The sequence below is a fragment of the Microplitis demolitor genome, chromosome 1, assembly GCF_026212275.2.
Source record: "Microplitis demolitor isolate Queensland-Clemson2020A chromosome 1, iyMicDemo2.1a, whole genome shotgun sequence".
NCBI lineage: Eukaryota > Metazoa > Arthropoda > Insecta > Hymenoptera > Braconidae > Microplitis > Microplitis demolitor.
The window spans coordinates 7,031,496-7,055,680 of record NC_068545.1 but is presented as its reverse complement, the minus strand read 5'-3'; the positions used below and the strand labels follow the sequence as shown (position 1 = coordinate 7,055,680).

Genomic DNA, 24,185 nt, shown 5'->3' with positions numbered 1-24,185 from the left:
ATTTGGGAGGTCTAAAAATAATTGGGAATCTGCAAATTGTTAATGATGTAGCCGAGAAAGCATTACAGTTGACTTAAGGATTTATGAACAATTTAACTACACGAGAAAACCAGAAACAATAGTTGATTCAAGTAGTAAGCGAATGTATAACGAATTATCTTTAAGCGACCAAAAAATTTTCAACAAAAAAATTATAATTGGAACAGTGAACATACAAATCTTTCCATAATATTATTTACAAGTGATGATTTACGATATTTTCAAGGTTTGACTTATATTCAATCTTTTTTCTAAAACCTCATTATATAATTTAGATAATTAAATCTAAATCACATTTGTAACCTTTGACTATTACTTTGAAAATTTTTTTTTCATCAATATCAAAATGTCTTTATTTAGAGACATCATTTAAGAAGAAAAATTGGCAATCATTTTTAAAATAGCCAATAAAATGACTAGGATAAAAAATAATTTTCAGAAAATAAATAAATTCGGTTTTAAATTAATGAGAAAAGTAATGTGATTTTGGCACGGTTCATTTTTTGGAATCTGGACCTTAGTTTTAAGATCTAAACTTATGATTGGGAAGGGTTATGATAAAAAAAATCATTTTAAGAAATAACAGACACCCTAATATATATATATATATATATTAGGGTGTTTCGTTTCCGACGAAAGTATTATTCTTGTTGCTCATGAAGCAAAATATTGTTTTTTTATGCTAAAACCAAAATTTCTGCCAAGTTTGAGCTCTTAATTTCAATTCTAAGTACTTTCCATTTGATTTACAAGATTTCCCACTTAAAATACACGTAAATTAAATTACATTTTTTTTTAATTTTCTAATACTCAGCTGCGTTTTATGATATCGACGCGATTTTGGTCGCAAATTGTAGGGCATTTGGTGTTCTATATAAGCTACTGTGTGTGTTATATATAAGCTACTCTTTCCTCAATACTGAACCTTTTGCTTATTAGGTATCTTGAATTGATTCAATAATGATTAACTGTTAAATAAATATTTGTTTATATTTACTAGCAAGTGTAATATATGAAAGCACCCTTCTTACATATATATATAAATAAAGTCCTTTAATTTATAAAGATTTACATTTTTCATTCCCTTTAGACATAACGAAACTTAGTAACTCAACTCCCTACTTTTGGTAGAACCGGGAGCACAGATTCTCGGCTACAACTTCCTGCTCTGTGATCTTGAGTTTCATTCCCTCTCCACATCTCCAAAGTTAGCTAACAGGACTGTTGCACAATGTAGTCGTGATTGCGAATCCGCTCGTTATCGTCAAAACTGGATCCGGTAGAGCGTAATATTCATCTCTATAAGATAAGTATCTATCTTCCGTCATGTCTATATAACTATTATATTTATAACAGATAAATTTACAAACTGACATTGATGCGTTCTCATCATGATAATTTATATAAACATTAATTATTTTCATCTACTATTTAAAATGATAATTTACTGTCCGAAAATTGACTATGGCAGTTAATAGATTTGATGTATTAGGAAAAATTGTTGAGCATTGTTTTGATATATTTTTAAAGAGTTTCAAAGAATTAACTAATTCTGTGTATAAATTACCCCATTAGCTATAAAAAAGAATTATTAATTTACTAGAGACCGAAATTCTCCTCATTTTCTAAAAACTATTATTTTTTGTTTCAAATAAAATTATCATGAGTCGAAGTCGCTTTCATTCATTTACATTTTTATGATAAATAGCAAATACCAAATCACACTGATTGGTATCCCTGATTAAAAAATCTAATTTGAAATGATTTGAAAAATCTAAATTATTTTATATTGTATCATATCATAAAATTATAATTTGAAATAATTCAAAATAATTTAAAATTCTCAACTTCGAATTATTTAAAATCATAAAATTATGAATCAGAAATTGCGATATTATTTTCTAATTTAATTTAATTTGAAATGATTCAAGAGTTCAAATCATTTTTAAAAACCTCAAATCAGAAAATAATATTTCGTTGTTTTTTAATTCAATATAATTTAAAATGATTAATTCCTAAATTTATACTCGAAAGGAAAATAATTCAAACAATTTGGAATGATTCAAAATGATTTAGAGTCGCGTAATCTCAAATCATTCCAAATTAGATTTCTTAATCAGGGATATATTAATAAAAATTTATTTAAAAGATATTTCCGATTTGCCTAAATCAATAAAGATCTAATTTTTCAAAATTTTACACTTTCATTAAAATCTAAAGATCTATTTAGATCCATGTAGGTCTGATAATTATTTCAAATTTTTATTTGTAAGGCGCTGAATTCTTATTTCGAATCGAACATTCTGAGTTCTCACAAGTATAATTTCCTTTTTCTTTTTGCTTTGATCTAGTTAGATCTAATTGATTACAAAATTGAAACTTCAATTTAAATTGTTTTGTTTCGATTTTATATGTAAAACTAAAAAAATGTTGAATAAAATTTATCATTAAAGATTATAATTCTAAAAACCAAATATTTAAAAATCCAGAAATACAAAAAAAAAATCTGCAAATCGGCAGGTCCGCCCTGAAACTTCCTGCTATTTTCGAGCTCAAATAGCTCAAAAACACTTTTGTCAAAATACTTATTTGAGCTCGACGACTAATTTTAAGTACATTTGATAAATTATATAGTGAATTATCCTGGAAAATTGAGGACAATTGTTATTTTTGAAATATTTTATCAACGATATTTTTTGAACTGATAGACAGATTTTGACGTTTAAGGTGACATTCAACGCAGTTTTTCAATCACTAACGTTCAAAAAAATACCATCATCAATTAGTTCAACAATTTAGATTTTATTAGAAAAAAACATTTTTTCGCAATTCTTCTGATGGTTGAGGTGACATTCAACGCGGCTTACAAAGTTTCAGAGCTGATTAGATTTTGGAATCAATTCATCAAGTACATTAGAAGATATCCAAAAAAAAAAACATTTTCGAAAAATTTTATTTTTAAAATATCTATGAACGTACGGTACCGATTATGCTTCATTTCTCAAAAATTAATGAGCCACTTCAAACGCCACCTCAAAAAGCCAAATCGGTTAATCCTTCAAAAGTCATAGAATATTTATACATGCAGACGACATACGTCTCTACATACACACATACATACATACATTCGGACACCCTCTTGAAATTAGTCAGGGTGCGTTCCACTAAGCGTTCACAACGCTCAAAATGCCCCAAAATCCTATCTAAATACACGTGAGCGTGGCGTTGTAAACGTCAAGTGGAACGAACCCTCAGAATAGCTTTCTAGGACCTAAAAACGTCGAGATCTAATGAAAACTCGGTTTTCGAAAATCGAACCGAAACCAATAACTGTCCGTTTTTTTGAAAATTTGAACTTTTTTTAGCAGGAAGTTAAAAAAATAAATGAATAAATATAGTTTTGATGTCAACTATTAAAAATAATTAAATAAAACAGTGACCTATTCAATTCTTCTAGTTATCACCCAAGAATGGATTCCTTAAAAAAAAATTGATATTCTATGTTATTTTTTATTACAAAAATAACGTTTGATATAAGATGTGACTTTATAAAGTGTATAACAATAAAAATTCATAGGTAAAAAAAAAAAAAACTGAAAACCTGATCTGTTTTTACAGTCAAGTCGTATCCATATATATGTATGTACACATATATTTATATTTTATTATATTGTATAGACGTTATAATACGACGTATCAAAGGTGAATAAAATTCTAGCACTACACCCAGTCACTACATAATATCTTATACCATTTTTTATATAAATAAAACATCTTCGCATCATATCTCTTATTGCCGCATCTCTCGTCTGCAGCTTCTCTATCTCATTTTTATTTTATATTCTAAAGAATTTATACCGATCATTTATCATTTAATCTATTGGACAAGCTTGGGAACACATTTGCGGCTTATTTGAGAGGGACGAATCTTAAATTGTATTGTAACACATCATCATTCAATCAACCAATTAATTTATTTTTTTTCTCACTTATTTTTTTATAAAAATTATATATTCATACATATATGTAAGTTGTTTATATGTAAATTCATTATTTATCAGAGTACAATAATGTCAAAAAAAAATCTCCAAGACACATACAAATATTTTTAAATTGAATTCTAATTTTAATCAATGATTGCATTTAATATATAGACTGAAAAATTCTACTAAGAATTTTATAATAAAAAAAAAAAAAAAAAAAAAAAAAAAAAAAAAAAAAAAAAAAAAAAGTTACTTGTTATTTAAATTAACAGCCTTTTACTTATTGGTATTATTTTAGTATTTTTTTTTTTCATCGACGAAGAGTACGTCTGTCCCACTTGTAAACATTTTTTAACACAGCTGATATACAATCGTGAATTTGACTATCGAGAAGTGGTTTAGATTTGCCATATTTATTTTTTAATACCTCTATAATTAAGTAAATACAAGTATAATATAATTAATAACATATCATTGCAATTTATAAATAAATTGTATTTTTGTATTGAACTTATTTGAATCGTTTATTTGAGAAACCCCATAAGTCAAGAAAACAAAATTTCTCAGGAAACACAAAAAAAATTTTTCTGGAAAAACTTGCAATTGAAATAATAAATAAATAATTGAAGAGAATAATGTTAGCGTCTCTGAAAAATATTCAAACAAGAAAAATTCAATTTTTTAATTGAAACTATTTAAAAAAATTATTTAAAGTTGATTGACTTATGGGGTTTCTCAACCAAACGGAAGAAAAAGTTATAAAAGCATTGTTTTTTTTTTTATTTTTTCCACTCAAATAATTAATTAGACTGACAAAATGAAGTATATAATATGTATTTAAACTCTGAAACTCAGAGATTATAAGAAATAATAATTAATTTAAGTATTTTAATTAGTCATATTTTTTTTTTCATTGACTTATGGGGTTTTTCAATAAATTGAAATTTCTATCACCCCGTTAATTGTTTCTTAAACACTGACTTGATGGATATTTTTATTAATTTCTATGGAGGGACATCCAAAGAACCCAAAAATGCAAAAAGCCCAATTTCGAAAAAATATGACTTATAGGGTTTCTCAAAGAAACGATTCATTTATTTTTCTGACCTTTATGACTTTTTATTTTACTTATTGAAAAAAAAGTTCGTGGGAAAAATAATTAAAAAAAGTAGTATTTAAAAGCTATACGCCAACGTCAATATAAGATAGTTTTTAAGAAATAACTAACGAGGATAAAAGAAAGATACTAGTTTCTGCCTTATTATCAAAATTTTTTTTTCTTATTATCAATAATCACGAAATTATTTAATATACTTTTAAATTAAGTAAATGGTTATCTTCGTGCAGCCACTTGATTGCAAGTTGGTAGTATTTAATTATCAAGTTATTTTTTAAAATTTGTAAGAAAAAAATGTAATTGATCGAATGAAATATATATTAGACATCAAAATTTATTAATTATATTTAATATTAATAATAAATTAGTTTTTCAAACTAATGTTCTTATTTGAAACAAAATTTTGGTTTTCCTTTTGAATTGAAAAAAATAATTTTGAGCTAAGTTATCCTATATAATATTTCTTTGTCTTTAGTAATTAAATTTAAATAACATACCTGCAATACAATCATAAAAAAGTGTATCTATAAAAACTTTTTTTTTCGGTGTTAAAATTTTGGTATTATAACACAAGGCAAGATTTTTTGACAGGTAATGACGTAATATTTTTCCAACGTTCAACGACATTCTTATTTTTTTATCAATTAAAGATGATAAATCTTGAATCTAAAAAATAAAATTCAATTTTTTATTTAAATAAATAAACTATAATAATAATTAATAATGTTTTAGTAATTATACTGCAATAAATATTAATATTTTAAGAAATACATGCCAGTCTTCTACGATAACGAATGCCAGATATTTTAGAATTAAATATATAAAAATCTTTCTCTGTTTTCAGAGGAAATTTTAATCGAACTGATGTATCAATTTCAGATTCTTCATCTCCAGAGTCTATAGCAATAAAGTTATTATCATTTTCATTATTATTTTTATCGTTATCTTCATTTTTACTTTTCGTCTCAACAATTTCTTCATTAACTTTTCCAATTTCTTTATTATTTATTTTCACTGATGATTCTAAAATGCTTAATCTTGAAGATACATCATCAATTTGATCACTTAAACTCGAAACCTGCCTACTCAGACTACGATAAGATGCCAACACTAGATTTTTAATATCCTCTGTAATAAAAATAAATATAATAATAATTTATACAAAAAATAATTAATTAATTACTTTAATAATTTATTAATCAGTAATCACAGTCACTTGTAAAAAATTATCAAAAGTTGACTTTTGTTCAATTCAAAAATACCCGCAAAAAAATTTTTATTTAAAATTAATTTAAATATTAAACTTTATAATTTACTAATATTTAAAATTTATAAAAATATATATAATTAAGTAAATCGATTAATAAAATATTGATAATTCCATGATCCTGAAGTTAGCAGACAATTAGTAATTTTCGGATTTTTTTTTTCTCTAAATCAATTACAAAAAAACAAAAACTAAAAATATGCACATTTAGAAAATTTTAAAAACTACAGGTACAATTTTTTCAAATATTTTTTTTTTTTATAATTTATCAGTAAAAAAACAATTCACAAATTATTAGACGTCAAAAAGTTATGATACTGAATTTGGCTGACGTCAAATAATTTTTTAATTCTTAACAAACTGATGAATTACAAAAAAGAAAATATTTTTAAAAATTGCACCTTTAGTTTTTTAAGTTTTCTACACGTGCATATTTTTTTTTTTTTTTTTAAATTCAAACTGTTCAACAAAAAAATCAAAAAGTTCTTAATTGTCTGCTAACTTCGATCATTAATTAATACAGAAAAAAAAATAAATAAAAAAAGAAAATGATGAAAAATAAAAGTATGCAATTACCTGTGGTCACTTCATCGCAAAGAGATAATTCATTTTTTTTAGTCATTGTCTGATTTTTAGTTGACGAAAAATTATTATTTTTATGATCATTATTATTTAAGTCATTATTATCATTATCACTAGAACTACTTGTTTGTTCGACATCTTTGTTTTTTTGAGAATTCCGATATCTTTGTAATTGTATTATTAAACGTTTGTGTGCACAATCATCTAATTTTTTATTACTTGGCATATTGATTTAATTAATAAATATATTCAAGTATTTAATATGCCAAATAAAATTTTTCTTAATTGTATTTTTTATTTTTTTGAGTTAACTGACGCGAACTTGGAGACGTGATGAGTTTTTCAAGACTAAAACATAATGAGCCTTTAAATACTTGAGGTTGATATTAACAGAAATACTAAAGTATACATTTATTTGTTGCGTTGAAATATATACATATAAACACATACATTTATATGAATATATGCAGTTTTGGCGGTATAGAGTTCTGTATACTGAAGGTCTTAGGAATTGTTTGTTTTTCTTTCTTAAATTTTCCTTTATAAATTCCCAATTCAAAACAAGAAAAAAAAATGTTTTCTTGGAAGAATAAAAACTATTTGTAACTTTTTTTTTACTGTAAAGAAAAAGGTTGAGATTCGAACGATCTTTAATTGAGATTGAAAATAAAATTAGAGGTTAAGATACATAGAAGTTGAAAGTAACACATGTGAAGCTAAAGGATGTTAAGTTAAGGAAGTAATAAACTAGAATTTATTCCACCAATCATACGTCGATAATAATTTTCGAGATTTTAAGTAGCGAATAACAAGAGTCGACCTTTTTTTAAATTTTAAGTCATCTAAATAAATTGTTAATAACTTTCGAAAAATATGATGATACTGAAATTAGCCGACGTCTAATAATTTTTGGATTTTTTTTTAAATGATAAATTATAAAAAAAATATTAAAAAAAATTTCATTTAATAGTTTTCTTAACTTTCTAAATGTTCATATTTTTATTTTTAATTAATTGTAATTTATTTTTTGAATAAAAAAATCCGGAAATTTTTAATTATCTGTTAACTTCAGAATCATAAAATGTAATATATTATTTTTTAAATTATTTTTTTATTGAGTTATTTATTAATGAGTGTAAATGTAGCAGACATACGATAACTTTTTAAGTACATGTAAAAAAATTAAATCATTAAAATAATAAAATTAAAAAAAATGCATGTACTGAATTTTAAATTGTCTAAACATGTACCTATTTTTTAAAATTTTAATTTTATAAACATATTAATTTATTATTTCGAAGTTTTAAAAATTGCCAGATGCCCGCTAACTTTACTATTATTATTTATTATAATACTGAAATTAGCCAACGTTTAATAATTTTTGATTTTTTTCAAAACCATAAATTGTAAAAAAAAAAATTTTTTTAAATTGCACCTATAGTTTTTTCAATTTTTTACCTGTGCATTTTTTTTTTTAATCAACTTGTTGAATAAAGAATCCGAAAATTGTTAATTGTCTGTTAATCAGGATCATTATTTATTCGATAATAAGAAGTTTAATATAAATTTTAAAAAACATTTCACAAGTAGCTTTTGTATTTATTATTAAACTATAACTACAGTAGACTCTGGTTATAAAATATTTCTGTCTATCCTCTTACTTACAGGAGAAAATGAAATTGACGTGAGAGTGAGTAGAGCGTCCGATGTAACTTATAACCAGTCTACTGTATATTCTTTTTAATGAAAACTATAACGTCGACATGACTTACAAAAAAAAAAGAAATAAGTTGGTAAGTAATTTTTACATGTGATCATTTAAAATGTATTATATTTATCATAATGATATAAATTCTCTAATAACCAGTTGAGTCAAATATTGAGCTCAACTGGTTATTAAGCTTAATGAATAAAAACAATTTATTGAATTAGCTTAGAAGCATTAAATGAAAGAATTCGTTAATAAAAATTAATTTATTGTAAATATTGAATATTGAAAATAAATTATAATGTCTTTCATACCTCTTATTAGTGTCAATACTTGAAAATATTATGTATACACACTTTTTTCTCGCAACTCTACATTAGAATTTTTTTTTTTAATAATAATTAAACCATAATATTCTCATGCGCTCTATTGAAATGTAAATAAAACTTTTACTTTATTACAAATAAATAATTCTCATTCCTTTCTCTACATATTCGAATTCAAAATAAATAAATAGATATGTATGGATGTATGTATATGTATATATATTGGTGTAATGTGAATATATTCATAGTAGATCATGAGTGACTGCACCGATTCAAAGTGAATAATCGGATTAGTGGTTAATACCCACTACTACAGTCACTATAATACAATATAGGAAAAATTCATTGTAAGTTTATGACTTGCCATATATATATATATATATATATATATATATATATATATATATATATGTAGACAGGGAGAGAAAGAAAGAAAAGTGGGGCAAAATGAGACACTACTTTTTTTTTTACATATGTTTGTATTTGTTTCCAAAAAAAAGTATGGGCCAAGCTGATCTCCCTGAATAGTGTGATCATTTTGAAATTTCGACCGAAAAAAACATTTATTTCATGTTAACTAAAATTAAAAATAGTGTAATAGCGATATTCGTATAAAAAGTAAAAAAAAAAAAATTAATTTTATGTTGAAATTAAAAAAAGAGCCATCCAGCCTTATCCGAAATAGAATCCGGAAGAAAATATCGTATGTAAATACAATAAAGCTATAATAGTGAACTTAATACTTATTTTGTAAGCTTAGGCATGAATTTCAAGGAAATTAGTTATGCCTTATCATTCCGGTTATTAAAGGACCAAGCTGCAAAAATAAGTTTTTTTAGTTTTTTGTGAAATTTTTGAAATCATCAGATCGTTAGACAAGATCTTTAGAAAAATAAGTATTATAGTAAAAATTAAAGCTAATTATACGAATTTTGAGAAATTTTTTACAGAATTAAGTTATCATTTTCGGTTCAAAAGTTATTTTAGGATAAAGCCAGAAAATTCATTTTTATGAAAATTAAAAAAAATTTCCAACACCCACAACTTCCAAACTAATCGCTAACTGGGCGCATCTTCGAACTTGATCAAGGTAATCGTCCAATTCAATAAGTATATAAAATTTCATTAAGATCCGTTAAAAATTGCAGGCGCTATCGTGATGACAAGGCGCGTTATATCGTATATATATAAACTTTTCAGTGGATGGTGTTTTTGACTCTACTAAGTAAAATAAAATATATGGTGGCAAAATTCTTTGATAATTTGATCATGAGACCCATTGCAATAGTCCGATTTCTAAAGAAATCTACCTAAAAAAATTATGCAAAATAAATTAAATATCAATGAGCAATTCATTGCCGATAATTATAAAATATTTATTTTGTCGATTCATGATAAAATTGAATGAAAAAAAAATTTTTTATTTTATTTAGAAACAAATTATTAAAAAAACATTCAGGTAAAAATCGACAATTAAAATCACAAAATAATTTCAAACTAATTTTTTTTTTTAATAAAAGTCTAGACGTGAAAATAAATTTCAAGATTTATTTCATAAAAAAAATATTTGATATTATTTAATATTAATAATTCCATATATTATCTACGATTATATATAATTTAACAGTTGCTTTATGATGTTAATAAACTAATAGAACGTGAAAAAATATTCAAAAGTTATTCAAATGAATTCTTGAATCTGGTAAAATTCAAAAATTTCTCATATTCACAATAAAAATAAAATAAAATGGAATTCCACAAAAACCATAAGGAAATCAAGTGGAAAATATTCAAATGATTCCCAGAATTCTCACATTTTTTATTCTATTGAGTACAAAGAAAAAATAACAATTAAAATTATGTATGAAATTATCAGTTATCGGATTAAAAATAAAGAAATTATAAAAGTTTTAAATAAAATCTAAACCCCGCGGTTAAAGTTTAGTAAAGATTAAGTTTCGATCATTTATATAAATGTACTTTTTTTTTTTTTTTCCATTATTACCATAGTCCATGTCCCCCGTAGAATAATTCGACCACCATTTTTCTCGTATTATGCCGGGTAAGCGTTACTAATGGGCAGTCTCTGCCATGTTCAACTCCATGTGTTCTTATTCATTTTTTATCTCTTTGACTTCTCACTTTTTTTGAATCGTTTAATATTTCGTATTATGTACCAAGTGTTAAAATTTTTTTTTTTTTTTAATTTATAGCAAAATATTCGAAGTTATTAACCATCAGTTAAATCAGACAGAAAGAAAAAAATATAAATTGGCTTATTTATAAATATGTATATACTTCGACATATCAAATTTCATGTCAATTCTTAAATTAAATACAAAATGAATTGAATTGCTACTAAACAATTTATTTAAAAAATTTGTATTACTTTAATATATTATTATTATTATTATACTATTAAGAGAATAAGGAAAATTTTGTTTTCGGCATATATCTATATGATAGAATTGGTTAATGTTATTAAATTTGGCATCGTTAGAAAGGTCTTGACTAGAATTTGTGCCTTTTCATTGTTTAAACTTTTTTTTCTTGCCAAACATTGAAATAAATCGATTTATCTATATCATTCGAATTACATTTAAATTACGCGGGAAAAAGACGATCGTATTTATTTTCTTTAAACAAATTAATATTTTAATTATTCTGTCACTAAATACGACTGAATGTCACTGAATATGTAACAAAGATTTATATTTCCATTTGGTTTTACGGAGCTTCTAAAAGTTAAAAGAGCACACTCAAAAAAAAAATGATTCATTGGCGCAAAAAATCTTTACTTACCTAAAGAAAATTTTTACTTACCCCAAGAAATTTTTTGCATTGTGACTTGAAAACAAAAATTTAACTTAAAACTATAAAAAATTATTTGGTGCAAGAAATTATTTCTTACTCAAAAAAATCTTTTCTCGCCTCAAGAAAATTTTTGTATTCAATTCATAATGCAATTTCTTGGTGCAAGTAAAAATTTTTTGCAATAAAAAATCTTCTTTTCTGTGTATTTCATAAATTCAGCAGTGATATTTGGGCAGTCACTACGTGACTGCAGGTTCCTCGTTCCCTAGTAAAAATGAATTCAAGTTTTTGCCTAGTAACTGGCCAGTTTTACTAAACTTAAACCAGAAACTGGCCAGTGGGATATCGAGTTTGTCAAGTAACTGGCCAGTTTTACTAGAGATCGAAGAGAAACATGGCGGCTTTGAAAAAACTGTCACTTTAAAATTTTCGGTTTTGAGGTTATTAAAATTATTAGTTCCTCGGAAAAATAAAACGATTTTCTGAAAAATACCCAGAGAAATTAAAAATTAATTCAAATTAATGTATCTTTCTCTAAATTACTCCAAAAATTTATATGCGATAGATAAATCTAACCTGAAGCATACATATATATATAGATCAATAAATAAATATTGACCTGCATTGACAGACATTAAAAATTAATTAATTTAAATGAATAAATTGTAGCTTATAATAAAAATAATGATTGACAAACAAAATTATTATAAAATTTATTTATTGAGCCTTTCATTGACTTAAAAAATCAAAGTTTAATTTCTGAATGTTAAACTATAAAGCCGGCAACATCATTATATTTTAAAAATAAATGTAGTCATTAAATCGTACTTTCAAAAATTAACTATAATTAAAATTTTATTACTAATAATGTATAATATTTTTTCTTTTTAATTATTCCTTTTTTCGACTTCCTCCTTCCCAGTTTTTAATAATTCGTCTAAATGACAATTTACAATATTTGTTTTTATTGCCCATAGTCGCAATTCACTTATTGTATTCATTTTTTTCATTGATTCCATTTTTTAATGAGTATATTATTAATTATTTCTACTAGGGTTACTATCAAATATTTAACTAATTAAAAATAACTTCCAAAATTGGTATTCAAATATTTAAATAAAAAACAAATGTTAAGAGTTAGATATTTATTTATAAATAAAGTAATTAAAAATAATTATAAACGAAAAAATGATGTAGAGAATTGCGAATACGGATATGACATGCAAATTGTGAGAGTTTATTCTTTATGACAATTAATGAGATAACTTATTTATTCGCATCATCACACCATGACATTAAACGAATGATCCGGCGGTCAAGATTACAATTATTGTTATTATTATCATATCTATTATTTATTATATAGTTTTTTTTTTAATATTTACAAACAGAACATTATTGTTCTCGTAATTATCTTACAGTACACACGTTTCTCACGTTTATGATTCACACTGTCAGTGCAATTAAAAATATTTATTATAAATCATTACTGCTGTTGTGTTAGAATATAATTAAAAAAAAATGTATGCTCATTAATGGTGGATAAATTTTTTAGTGTAATGTAAATACAAATTTTTACTGTAATAAATTTATGGATGTATATATATGAGTTTATTTTTTTTCCAATATTCTGTGAGGATGGTAGTAGTAAAAAATAAAGACAGATCCTCAATATTTTCATTTCAAGTTTATTCGGGCGCAAAAGAGAACGCAGTGATAAAAGGCATCAGTCCATTCCACTGATGATTTATGTGTCGGCGTTGTTACAATATAAACAGGTGCTTGAATTTATTCGAGAACCCAAAACCATTGAAATCGAATAAAAAAAATAAAAAAACAGTTTAAGGTAAAAGACCCAGTACCTGATCAGGGTACTAGTACCCTATCACTCCATATATTTGTACATCTATATTTTGTAAAATTTAGTAAATTCAGATGTACGAATACATAAGTAGTCGGGTATTAGTTCCCTGATCGAGTACTGGGTCTCTTACCTTATACATATACATATATATACATTAGGCGTTTCAAAATAAATTTTTTTTTTTTTTTTCAAGTCTTATGGTCTTAAAAATTAGTCTTAGTTATTAAAAAAATCTTCCTAAAAAAGAAGCTCGAAAACTCAATTCTGCTAAAAGCTCAACGAATATTGATTTTCTCATTTGAATTACATGTAAAACAAATTTTGTTTGTTTTTTATATGTAAAAGTATTTAAAAATTTTTTTTCAAAAATTGAAGTACATGATCTTGTAGGAAATTGAATTCTCCGCAAAAAAGCCCCTAAGTATTTTCTTCGTACAACTAATAGAAAAAAAGTTATGAAGCTTGAAACAATAGTGAATTGAAAAACTTGACGTAAAGATAATTTCCGGATTTTATTACGTGCAATAAGTATTCGTTGAGCTCTTAGTAGAATTGAGATTTCGAGCTGCTCTTTTGAAAGGATTTTTTTTATACCTACGGCTAACTTTTGAGACCATAAGAAAAAATTTTTCTTTTGAAACACCCTAATATATATACGAAATAAAATAAAAGGGTTTGTGGATGAAATTTTATTTATTTAAAATTTTTCCAAAACCACCATCTATTTAAGACCTCCGCTATTTTGTCATAAAAATTTTTACCTTTGTAAAAAGTATTTAAAATTATTTCTATTAAATAATTAAAATATTTTTATAATTTTATACAGCATAGTATTTTATTATTGGAAATAAAAATTTAATTACATACTTTATATTTATAGATTTATACATACTGTTTTCACAATTTTTTTTTTTTGTGATTTATTAATAGTTTTCTCTCATACACACACAGCTAAATGTAATTGATGTAGTTAAATTAATTTATATTTAAAATTAATCGCTAGTTTTTCTTTAATAAAATAGTAATTAAATTAGAGAATTTATTTTTTTGTTTTTAAGTAAATTAAAGTGGTTTATAATCATAATTCTTACTTAATGATTTCATAATTTCATATTGAGCTTTTATAAATAATTTTGATAATTTACATTAGTGTCGTTGTGGTTTTAAGTCAAATTTGTAAAAAAAAATAAATAAACTTATGATAAAATATTTTTTACAATTTGAATTATTAAGTTTTTCGGTTAAAAAAAAAAAAATCTGATTGTGAAATTTGATTTACTCATCTGCAGCAAATTACAAAATAATTAATTCGATCAAAAATTTTGAATATATTTAACAGCAGGATAATTAGCAAAAAATTTCGAAAATTTAGATGAAAACGTTTTTTTTTATTTTGTTATTGATATATTTTTTCAATTAAAAAAAAAATTTTTTGTCATATATAACATATATATAATTAACAAGATAATTTAATTTCAAAATTAATAGTAAACAAAACCAAAATAATTAATTATCAGTAAAGTAATAGACCAGACTTCAAAAAAAAAAAAATTAAAAAAAATCTGAAAATATTTTTTACAGCAAAAAGACAAACCAGTTCATAATTAATCCAAGTATACTATAGAAGTTATTTTTTTTGTCAATTAATAAATTATAAATCGAAACAACTATCCACAAATTATTTATACATATATATATATATAATATAATTTTTAATACTAAATGTTTGATATCTTAGTCAAAAACAAAACGGCTAACTTCTTAAAGAAAATTTAAATAATCAAATTTTGTATAAAAAAATTAACTAGTGTTACTGTTTATAAAAAATTTCTACGCATTAATTTTAACTTTTTTTTTCTGCTTCTTTTTATCAGGAATAGATTCATTTTTTTTGGCAATACATATACTACAATACCAATTTTCATTTGGCGCCGGTGGTACATGCATTCCAATGCAGATCCAGTGGTACCAAGCATCACACTCATCACAACCAATCATCGGAGTGCCATCATCTTGCTTACCACAAGTAGGACATATCCAAATTTGTTGACCATCCGGACCAACAATCGTCGGCGTAATAACTGGAATAACTTCTTTCACATGTTTTTCTACAGCTTTTTCGTTCTTTAAACTTTTCTTCGTGACGCCGTCTGATTTAACTTTTTTAATCTTCTCTTTAACTGGTTTGGAAGTTGAAGCGGAAACTCCTAAACTTGATCCAGCTTTAACTTCGTCTACTTTCTTTGGCAAAGGCTTGAAAGTTATTTTCTTAACGAACGGATTTTCGGGAGTCGGAGGTCTCATAGCAATTGGATCTATTTTTAACATCAGCTTCGGGATTGTGTTTTCAACTTCCTTCTCCTTTTCTTTTTCTTTTTCCTTCTCCTTTTCTTTTTCTTCTTTTTCTTTTTCTTTCTTCTCTTTACGTTTCTCTTTTTTCTCTTTATCAGTTTTCTCCCGATGCTTTTCCTTTTTATCCTTCTTCTTCTTCGACTTATCCTTCTTATCAATTTTATGTTTCTTTGATTTCTTGTCAAGTTTTTCAGGCTTCGCAACTGGATGATGAATCTCGTGGTGCGGAGTTGGAATACTTTCACTAATTTTACTGATTCCCGTCCGCAGAGGCAAAATATCAATAGGATGTGGCCTAACTTCATCAACTATTTCAATTTCTTTATTGCAGCTTTGAACGCGTTCAACTTTAATAGGCTCTGGCAAAAGTCGTGGCTGCGGTAAAGGCAGTCGTGGAATCAATGGATGATTTATTGGATACGGTATCAATCCAGGGCCAGCAGGGAAAGGCGGAAATATTGGAAACGGTATTGTAGGTGGAATTATTGTGTCCTTTGGAAGCAAACTCTCTGGTGGTTTAAACTCTGGTGTTTTTGGGCGATCCAATTTTCTAACTACTTCTGAATCTGTTGAAATTCCAGGAACTTTTATTTCAGGAGTCTTAGGTACTGTTGGCGTACGAGGTGGTGACATGTCTTCATTCAAAAATGTATCAGACGGACTTTGGACATCAACGAACTCTATATCCATAGCATTAGATCCAGAAGATGCTCCGGGGTGTAATGACCCCAATTTTTCTTTTTCTTTATCTTTATCAATATCAATTTTTACCGCGACTGGCTCGTCGTCAATCTCATCAACAATTATTTCCGGCGAGCTTTCGCGTGACTGTAATTCTTTGGCTTTAATCTCAGGAATAACTTGTGGAATTTTGTGCTCTTGTGGCTTTGATATTTTTTTGAAGATGTTGAGCTTTTGTTTATCGGGTTCCACAGCCAATTTCTTAATGTTGTCATTAAAAGTAACAGCAGGTTTCTCAACAGGAACTTTTAGTGGAATTTTTCTCGGTCTACCCACCGGCCCCTTGGGAGGTTTCGGCACAGCATTTTTACCATCATTAACTTTTTTAGGTTTGACGGTGACCATTTTGTCCGCTTTAAATAACTCTTGATCTCGATCCTTCTTCTTTTTAGTTTCCTTCTCTCCTTTTTGATAATCCAATTTTTTTTTAACCACTTTCTTTTCTTTTTCCTTTTCCTTGACTTTTTCTGGTTCTTTCTCCTTTTCTTTGACTTTCTCACCCTGTACCTCGCAAGGAATCGTCGGATATGAAACTGCTACCGGTGACTCAGCACGTATTTGAACTGGAGTACGTGATTCAGGTAATTTACCTTCACGTGCCGGGGACAAGAAACCTGATGTTGTCATCATAACACTCTGGATCTCACGCAACGTTTTAGTTTCGTCGCTCATTCTAATACGTTTATCTGGACCAAAACTGTCAAACAGAGTATCTCCAGGACGTTTTATTACCTCAGGTATTTGGTTATTGATAACCGTACTCATTTGATTCTCAACTGACGAACCAATGGACGGATTTACATTCTGATTTACATTTATATTTTCATCATTTTCAAATATTGTTTCCTTTTTTTCTACAGGTGACAATTCCTCAAGATTGGCATACATTGGAGGTAAATATTCAGGAACATGCATCGGACGTTTAATAACTTCACGACTACCAGGTTTCATGAAATTCAAATGATCCTCGCGGGGTACCGGGTACTTTGGAATTTGAATTGCACATGGAATTGACCCGACGTTTTCGACGTACTCTGCGAGTTGATTAAGATCGATATTCATATGTTGAAAAGCGAGACCAACGTCGTCGAGATTTACATCCGTACGTCCAAGTACTCCAGCATACTCGTGAGAAATATGGGCTAATTGCCACAAGTACTCGTGTAACAGATCAACCATAAATTCTAAAGGAGTTGAATGAATTGAACGCCAGCCTATAGATTGACAAATCTGGGCAACGATAATTTGCAACACTCCTCTTGAATATTCCGCCATTTTTTCAAATTATTATTATTATTATCTATAAATAATAAAATGTCAATTTTTTTAAAATTAATTTACTAATTTACTTGTAAATTAATTAAATGTCAAATTAAATCATATATTAAATTTAAATTCTCTCCATTTACTTTTAAATTATTTTAAATATTATTTAACAATATATAACTATATTATTCGTATCCTGCGTGTTTACATATTTGTATGCACTTATTTTATAAAGATTTATGTAAATTTTCTATTTCAAATAAATACTTTTATATAAATTCTTGTTTTTAATTAAATTTTCCTTTGTTTTTTTGTTTAATTTCACTAGTTACATTTTTATAAACAATCAAACATTTTTTGAGGTTATAAATAAAAATTTTTAATTAAGCACTTGAAATTTTTTACACTACACAATTTATTTTTATACACTAGCAGAACTCTTTTTATGAATTTTTAAATTATTATATAAGAATTTATTATTATAATTAATTTACAATTACGAATAGTCATAAACAGATAAACATAATAAATATATAACTCACATGCAGGCAAGTAAATATTGGAATTGGAGTAGAATAATATTACGTGGTTGGATTTTTTTATGTTGGAAGTAGTAGGAGAAGTCACTTCGGGTTTGATGTTCCGAATAATTTTACTCGGTTTCCTATGAAGAGCGGAGATACACGAAGCTAAATATCAAATGGAGCAGAGTTTATCTAGCTATTAAATGATGAAAGTATAGATTTTATACCTGTCTGTTGGTAAAAGAGAAATCTTTAATTTTAAGGTATCGCGCGAAAGTTCAAATTTATTTTTAAAAATTATTTTTCTAATGCTTATGATTTATGATACTGAAGTTAGCTGACGACTATTGAATTTTGAATTTTTTTGAAATCGACAAATCAACAAAAAAAAATACTTGTAAAAAAATTGCACTTGTAGTTTTTTTAATTTTCTACATGTGCATTTTTTTAGTTTTTTTTTTTTTTAAATTAAATCATTAAAAACAAAATTTTTGGATTTTTTTTTCTCTAAATAAATTACAAAAAAACAAAAACTAAAAAATTACACATGTAGAAAATTTTAAAAACTACAGGTGCAATTTGTTCAAATATTTTTTTTTTATAATTAATTATTTAAAAAAAAGTCAAAAAATTATAAGACGTCGGCTAACTTCAGTATCATACTTCGTGATGCTGAAGTTAGCCGACGTCTTATAATTTTTTGACTTTTTTTTAAATAATTAATTATAAAAAAAAAATATTTGAACAAATTGCACCTGTAGTTTTTAAAATTTTCTACATGTGCATTTTTTTAGTTTTTATTTTTTTAATTAAATCATTGAAAGCAAACTTTTCAAATTTTTAATTGTCTGCTAACTTCAGGATCATTATTATTTATTATAATATAAATTGATAACTATAAATATGATATAAAAATTAAAAATCAATTACCTACATGAAAATTATCAGAAATTATTCATTGAAAAAAAAAAAAAAAAAAAAAATTCAATTTATTTAGTAATGAAATTAACATGAGTGTGAATGTAGCTGACAACTGGCATTTTTAAAAACTTTAAAATAAATAAATAAAATGTTAGTAGAATAATAATTTGAAAAACTCGTTTTTAAATATATTTGAAAAATCAGTACGCGAATGTTTTTCAATTTCATTATCAATATTAAGTAGTGAATAATGAAAATTTCGTTCCCGCCATATATATATGATAAAATTAGTTAATTTTATTGAAATTGGTATCATTAAAAAGGTTTAGATCTGATTTTGTGACTTTTCATAGTTTCAACTCTTTTTTATTATCAATAACTGAGAAAAATTAAATTATCTGTATCATTCGAATTACATTTAAATTACGCGAGAAAAAATACGATCGTATTTAATTTCTTTAAATAAATTAATACGTTAATTATTCTGTCACTAAATACGACTGAATGTCACTGAATATATAGCTATATTATTTATATCGGGTTACTAATTCAAAAACGACAAAGATTTATATTTCCATTTGGTTTTACGGAGCTCCTAAAAGTTAAAAGAGCACACACAGAAAAAAAAATGATTCATTGACGCAAAAAATCTTTACTTACCCCCAGAAATTTTTGCATTGTGAATTGAAAACAAAAATTTATTTAGAACTAGAAAAAATTACTTGGTGCAAAGAGTTATTTCTTGACCAAAAAAATCTTTTCTCACCCCAAGACAATTTTTGTATTTGATTCATAATGCATAAAATTTCTTAGGGCAAGTAAAATTTTTTGCGTCAAGAAATCATTTTTTCCTGCATATTTTATAAATTTAGTAGTGATATTTGGACAGTTACGCAGTGACTGCAGGTTGTTTTATTTATTTAAAATTTATAAATCGCCTCATGTCTGCTGCATGCATTGATACCCATAATTTAACATGTATAAACATCATTTATAAATTAATAATGTTGTAATGAATAATCAGGCTTAAATTATTAATTTTTGTAATTATCTTTAATATAGATATCTTTATAAAATTAAATAACAATTATTTTATTTCTTATTTTTTAATCTAAATTCGCTTATGATTAAATAATTTTTAATTCCTTTATAGAATATACCCATACAAAAGTACATGATTATGTTTTCGTAACAAAGATAATTTTATATTTTTAAACAAAAGTAAAGTTGTAATTTTGTTATGATACTGAAGTTGGCCGACGTCTAATAATTTTTGAATTCGTTTAAAAACATTAAATTATAGAAAAAAAAATATTAAAAAAATTGCACCTATAGTTTTTTTTATTTTCTACATGTGCATATTTTTATTTTCTTTTTTTTCGTAATCGATTCGTTAAAAAAAAATCCGAAAATTGTTGACTATCTTCTAACTTCAGGATCATAATTTTGTTTCATACTTTAATTGAAAACTTAAAAAATATATACTTATAAAAGAAGTAATTTACTGTAGAGTGACTGAGCTTACTGGAAATATAAAAAAGGAATTCTATTCAACGATTGATTTTTAGTTTATGGTATAAACTTCGACTTCTTTCTGGTTATTTTGATTAGAAATCGAGTTTATTCTTCTAGTAATACAACGCTTACAATACCAATTGGCATCATGAGGGGGTGGTGCGCGCATCCCGACACAAATCCAGTGGTACCAAGCGTCACAGTCATCGCAACCAATCATCGGAGTGCCATTGTCTTCTCTACTGCAAGCTGGACAGATCCAAATTTGTTGTCCATCTGGACCAACGATAGTTGGAGAAATAACTGGGACAGTTTCTTCAACACTCTTTCTTACTGTTTTTTTGTCTTTTAAACTTTTCTTCGGACAATCATCAGACTTAACTTTTTTAATCTTCTCTTTAACTGGTTTAGAAGCTAAAGCGACTTTTTTTGGCAATGGCTTTAAAGTTATTTCCTCAAAAAATTGATTTCCCGTAATCGGAGGTTTTATTTCATTCGGATCAACTTTCAACTCTTTCAATTGAGCACTAAAAGTATTATTTTTATTTATTTTTTTAACGGCAGTTTTCTTAACTGAATTTTTTGGCATCACATGTTTTGATGCAGTAGAATTAAGTTTTAACTGAAGATTAATTCCTGTACTATTAATATTTCTTGACTCTTCTTTCTTTTCGTCAATTTTAGATTGAGATTTCTTTATTGTCGTAGATTTTGATGCAGGCAAATCAAGTTCAAATTCAACTTTTACGCCGTTGTCTTCTGTTTTAATTTTTTTCTTCTTATAATTATTTTTTTCTTTACCAATTTCCACACAATTTTTTCCTTTCTCTTTCTTCTTTAAGGATTTATTCTTCGTGTCATTTTTATATTTCTTCGAACTCTTATCAAGTTTTTTAGGACTCATCGCTAGGGAGTATTGATTCTCCAGTCCCGAAATTGATGGAAACTCGTATCTTGGATTTGCATTTATACTTTTCACATAAGATTGGATTGGTGACAAAGGTAGCCTTAGAGTTGAGGGGGCATTAATTACATAAGGAATTAATCCCGGACCATCAGTTGACAAAACCGGATTCATAGAAAAAGGTATTGTTGGTGCAATCCCAAAATCTTTAAAAAATGATTGTTCTTGCGATACTGACGCAAGTGATTCAACTTTAGAGATTTTTATCTCAGGTGTCTTGGGTATTTCTGGAGTAGCTGGTGGTGTCATGTCATCCTGTGAATATACATAACATGAAGTTGGCATTCTATTAAATTCTACATCATTGTTAGTGCTAAATGTTGGCGTATCTATAGATAAGAAAGAATTTCCATAATATGCATTGGTATAATTTTGAAGCTCCTCCATTTTATCATAAACTATAGACACCTCACTTGGAGAACATGATTCAGGTAATTTACCTCTACGTGCCGATTTCAAGAAACCTGATGTTGTCATCGTCACACTCTGGATCTCACGCAACGTTTTAGTTTCGTCGCTCATTTTAATACGTTTATCTGGACCAAAACTATTAAACACGGTATCTCCAGGACGTTTCATTACCCCAGGTATTTTGTTATTGATAACCGTACTCATTTGATTCTCAACTGACGAACCAATTGACGAATTTACATTTCGACTTACATTTATATTTTCATCATTTTCAAATATTGTTTCCTTTTTTTCTACAGGTGACAATTCCTCAAGATTGGAATACATCGGAGGTAAATATTCAGGAACATGCATCGGACGTTTAATAACTTCACGACTACCAGGTTTCATGAAATTCAAATGATCCTCGCGAGGTACCGGGTATTTTGGAATTTGAATTGCACATGGGATTGACCTGACGTTTTCGACGTACTCTGCGAGTTGATTGAGATCGATGTTCATGTGTTGAAAAGCGAGACCAACGTCGTCGAGATTTACGTCCGTACGTCCAAGTACTTTAGCATACTCGTTAGAAATATAGGCTAATTGCCACAAGTAGTCGTGTAACAGATCAACCATAAATTCTAAAGGAGTTGAATGAATTGAACGCCAGCCTATAGATTGACAAATCTGTGCAACGATAATTTGCAGTACTCTTCTTGAATATTCCGCCATTTTTTAAAATTATTATTGTTCTTATCTATAAACAACAAAAATTATAAAATTAATTTACCAGAAATCAAAAATCTATTCTGAATTAGTTTACAAAATGAATGAATATTTTAAAGGTACCATCCGAATAAAGAGGTTATGAAATTCTGTTATACGATTTCTCCACCAAAACTTGTCACTGCTTAATTTTTATTGTTCTTCAAATATCGTCACACGTAAATTAAATTTTTTTGTAAACTTCAATTACATTAACTCGTTATAATTATTGTTATAATAAATTAAAAAAAAAAAAAACACTGAAACTCTATTCTAAGTGTTGGACAAGGAAAAAAAATGGAAGAAGAAAGAGTAACAGGAAGATGATTGTGCTGCCAATGTTGCCGTTCTTTTAAAAATACAAAATAATTACTTACAAATTAATAGTGACTACTTAATTGACATAAATTAGACGTTATGTACGTCACTTTATCGAACTATTTTACTGAAATAGTTATAAATAAATTAATGACTCAACTGTTCATAACTTATTATGATACTAAAGTTAGCTGACGTCTAATAATTTTTGGAATATTTTTCAAAATGATAAATTTTTTTTATAAGTGTGAATGTAAACAAGTGTGATTGTAGCAGACATCAGACAAATTCAAAATTTTTAATAAATAGAATAAATAATTAAAAAAAAAAATTTATAAAAAATGCACTTATAATTCTAAATTTTTTAAATGCGCATTTTGTTTAAATTTTATTTTATTAATTATTTACTCGATTTATTAATTATTTCAAATTTGTCTCATGCCTGCTACATTCACACTTATGAATGCAATGGATGATTAAGAATTTAAAAAATTTTGGAATAAATAAATAAAATTTGAGTAAAAAATAAAAAATGCGTATTTAAATAATTGAAAAAAATAAAATAAGCGCGCGCATTTTTTAAAATTTTATTATTTAAATTAATTTATCCATTTATTTGAAAGTTATAAATTGTCTAATGTCTGCTACATTCACACTCATAGCTTTTTTTTCTGTAATTCGTTTGGAAAAAAATCCGAAAATTAATTGTCTGTTAACTGTAGGATC

The 24,185-nt window shown here is 26.1% G+C and overlaps 3 protein-coding genes across 6 annotated transcripts; all 3 read right to left on the bottom strand.

The window, feature by feature from the left end:
* Positions 1-4,281: 4,281 nt before the first annotated feature.
* Positions 4,282-9,177, bottom strand: LOC103568412 (putative mediator of RNA polymerase II transcription subunit 24). Of its 4 annotated transcripts, XM_053739050.1 has the most exons (6): positions 9,011-9,177; positions 8,654-8,755; positions 6,983-7,336; positions 5,915-6,267; positions 5,637-5,805; positions 4,282-4,451 (listed from the first exon to the last, which is right to left on the bottom strand). In XM_053739050.1, the coding sequence occupies exons 3-6, from the start codon at positions 7,212-7,214 to the stop codon at positions 4,333-4,335; spliced, it is 873 nt and encodes a 290-aa protein (XP_053595025.1). In that variant the 5' UTR covers positions 7,215-7,336; positions 8,654-8,755; positions 9,011-9,177; the 3' UTR covers positions 4,282-4,332. The 4 variants fall into 4 exon arrangements, with proteins under 4 accessions (XP_053595025.1, XP_053595029.1, XP_053595026.1 ...); XM_053739054.1 differs by lacking the exon at positions 8,654-8,755; XM_053739051.1 differs by lacking the exons at positions 8,654-8,755; positions 9,011-9,177 and adding an exon at positions 8,447-8,605.
* A 6,069-nt stretch (positions 9,178-15,246) lies between these two features.
* LOC103568411 (transcription initiation factor TFIID subunit 3-like) lies at positions 15,247-18,681 on the bottom strand. Its single transcript, XM_008545256.2, has 2 exons — positions 18,602-18,681; positions 15,247-18,093 (listed from the first exon to the last, which is right to left on the bottom strand). Exon 2 carries the CDS (start codon positions 18,066-18,068, stop codon positions 15,531-15,533), a length of 2,538 nt encoding a protein of 845 aa, XP_008543478.1. The 5' UTR covers positions 18,069-18,093; positions 18,602-18,681; the 3' UTR covers positions 15,247-15,530.
* A 1,933-nt stretch (positions 18,682-20,614) lies between these two features.
* LOC103568410 (transcription initiation factor TFIID subunit 3) lies at positions 20,615-23,479 on the bottom strand. The gene is made up of 2 exons (XM_008545254.3): positions 23,226-23,479; positions 20,615-23,133 (listed from the first exon to the last, which is right to left on the bottom strand). The coding sequence occupies exon 2, from the start codon at positions 23,106-23,108 to the stop codon at positions 21,069-21,071; it is 2,040 nt and encodes a 679-aa protein (XP_008543476.1). The 5' UTR covers positions 23,109-23,133; positions 23,226-23,479; the 3' UTR covers positions 20,615-21,068.
* Between the last annotated feature and the right edge of the window lie 706 nt (positions 23,480-24,185).

Bases quoted from the DNA above. Each gene is read 5' to 3' on its own strand.
- LOC103568412 (XM_053739050.1), bottom strand. From the start codon at position 7,214: ATGCCAAGTAATAAAAAATTAGATGATTGTGCACACAAACGTTTAATA. The intron at 6,268-6,982 runs GTAATTGCATAC...TTTTTATTACAG, and splicing joins TTGCGATGAAGTGACCACAG to AGGATATTAAAAATCTAGTG. The intron at 5,806-5,914 runs GCATGTATTTCT...TTTATTTTTTAG, and splicing joins TTCGTTATCGTAGAAGACTG to ATTCAAGATTTATCATCTTT.
- LOC103568410 (XM_008545254.3), bottom strand. From the start codon at position 23,108: ATGGCGGAATATTCAAGAAGAGTACTGCAAATTATCGTTGCACAGATT.
- LOC103568411 (XM_008545256.2), bottom strand. From the start codon at position 18,068: ATGGCGGAATATTCAAGAGGAGTGTTGCAAATTATCGTTGCCCAGATT.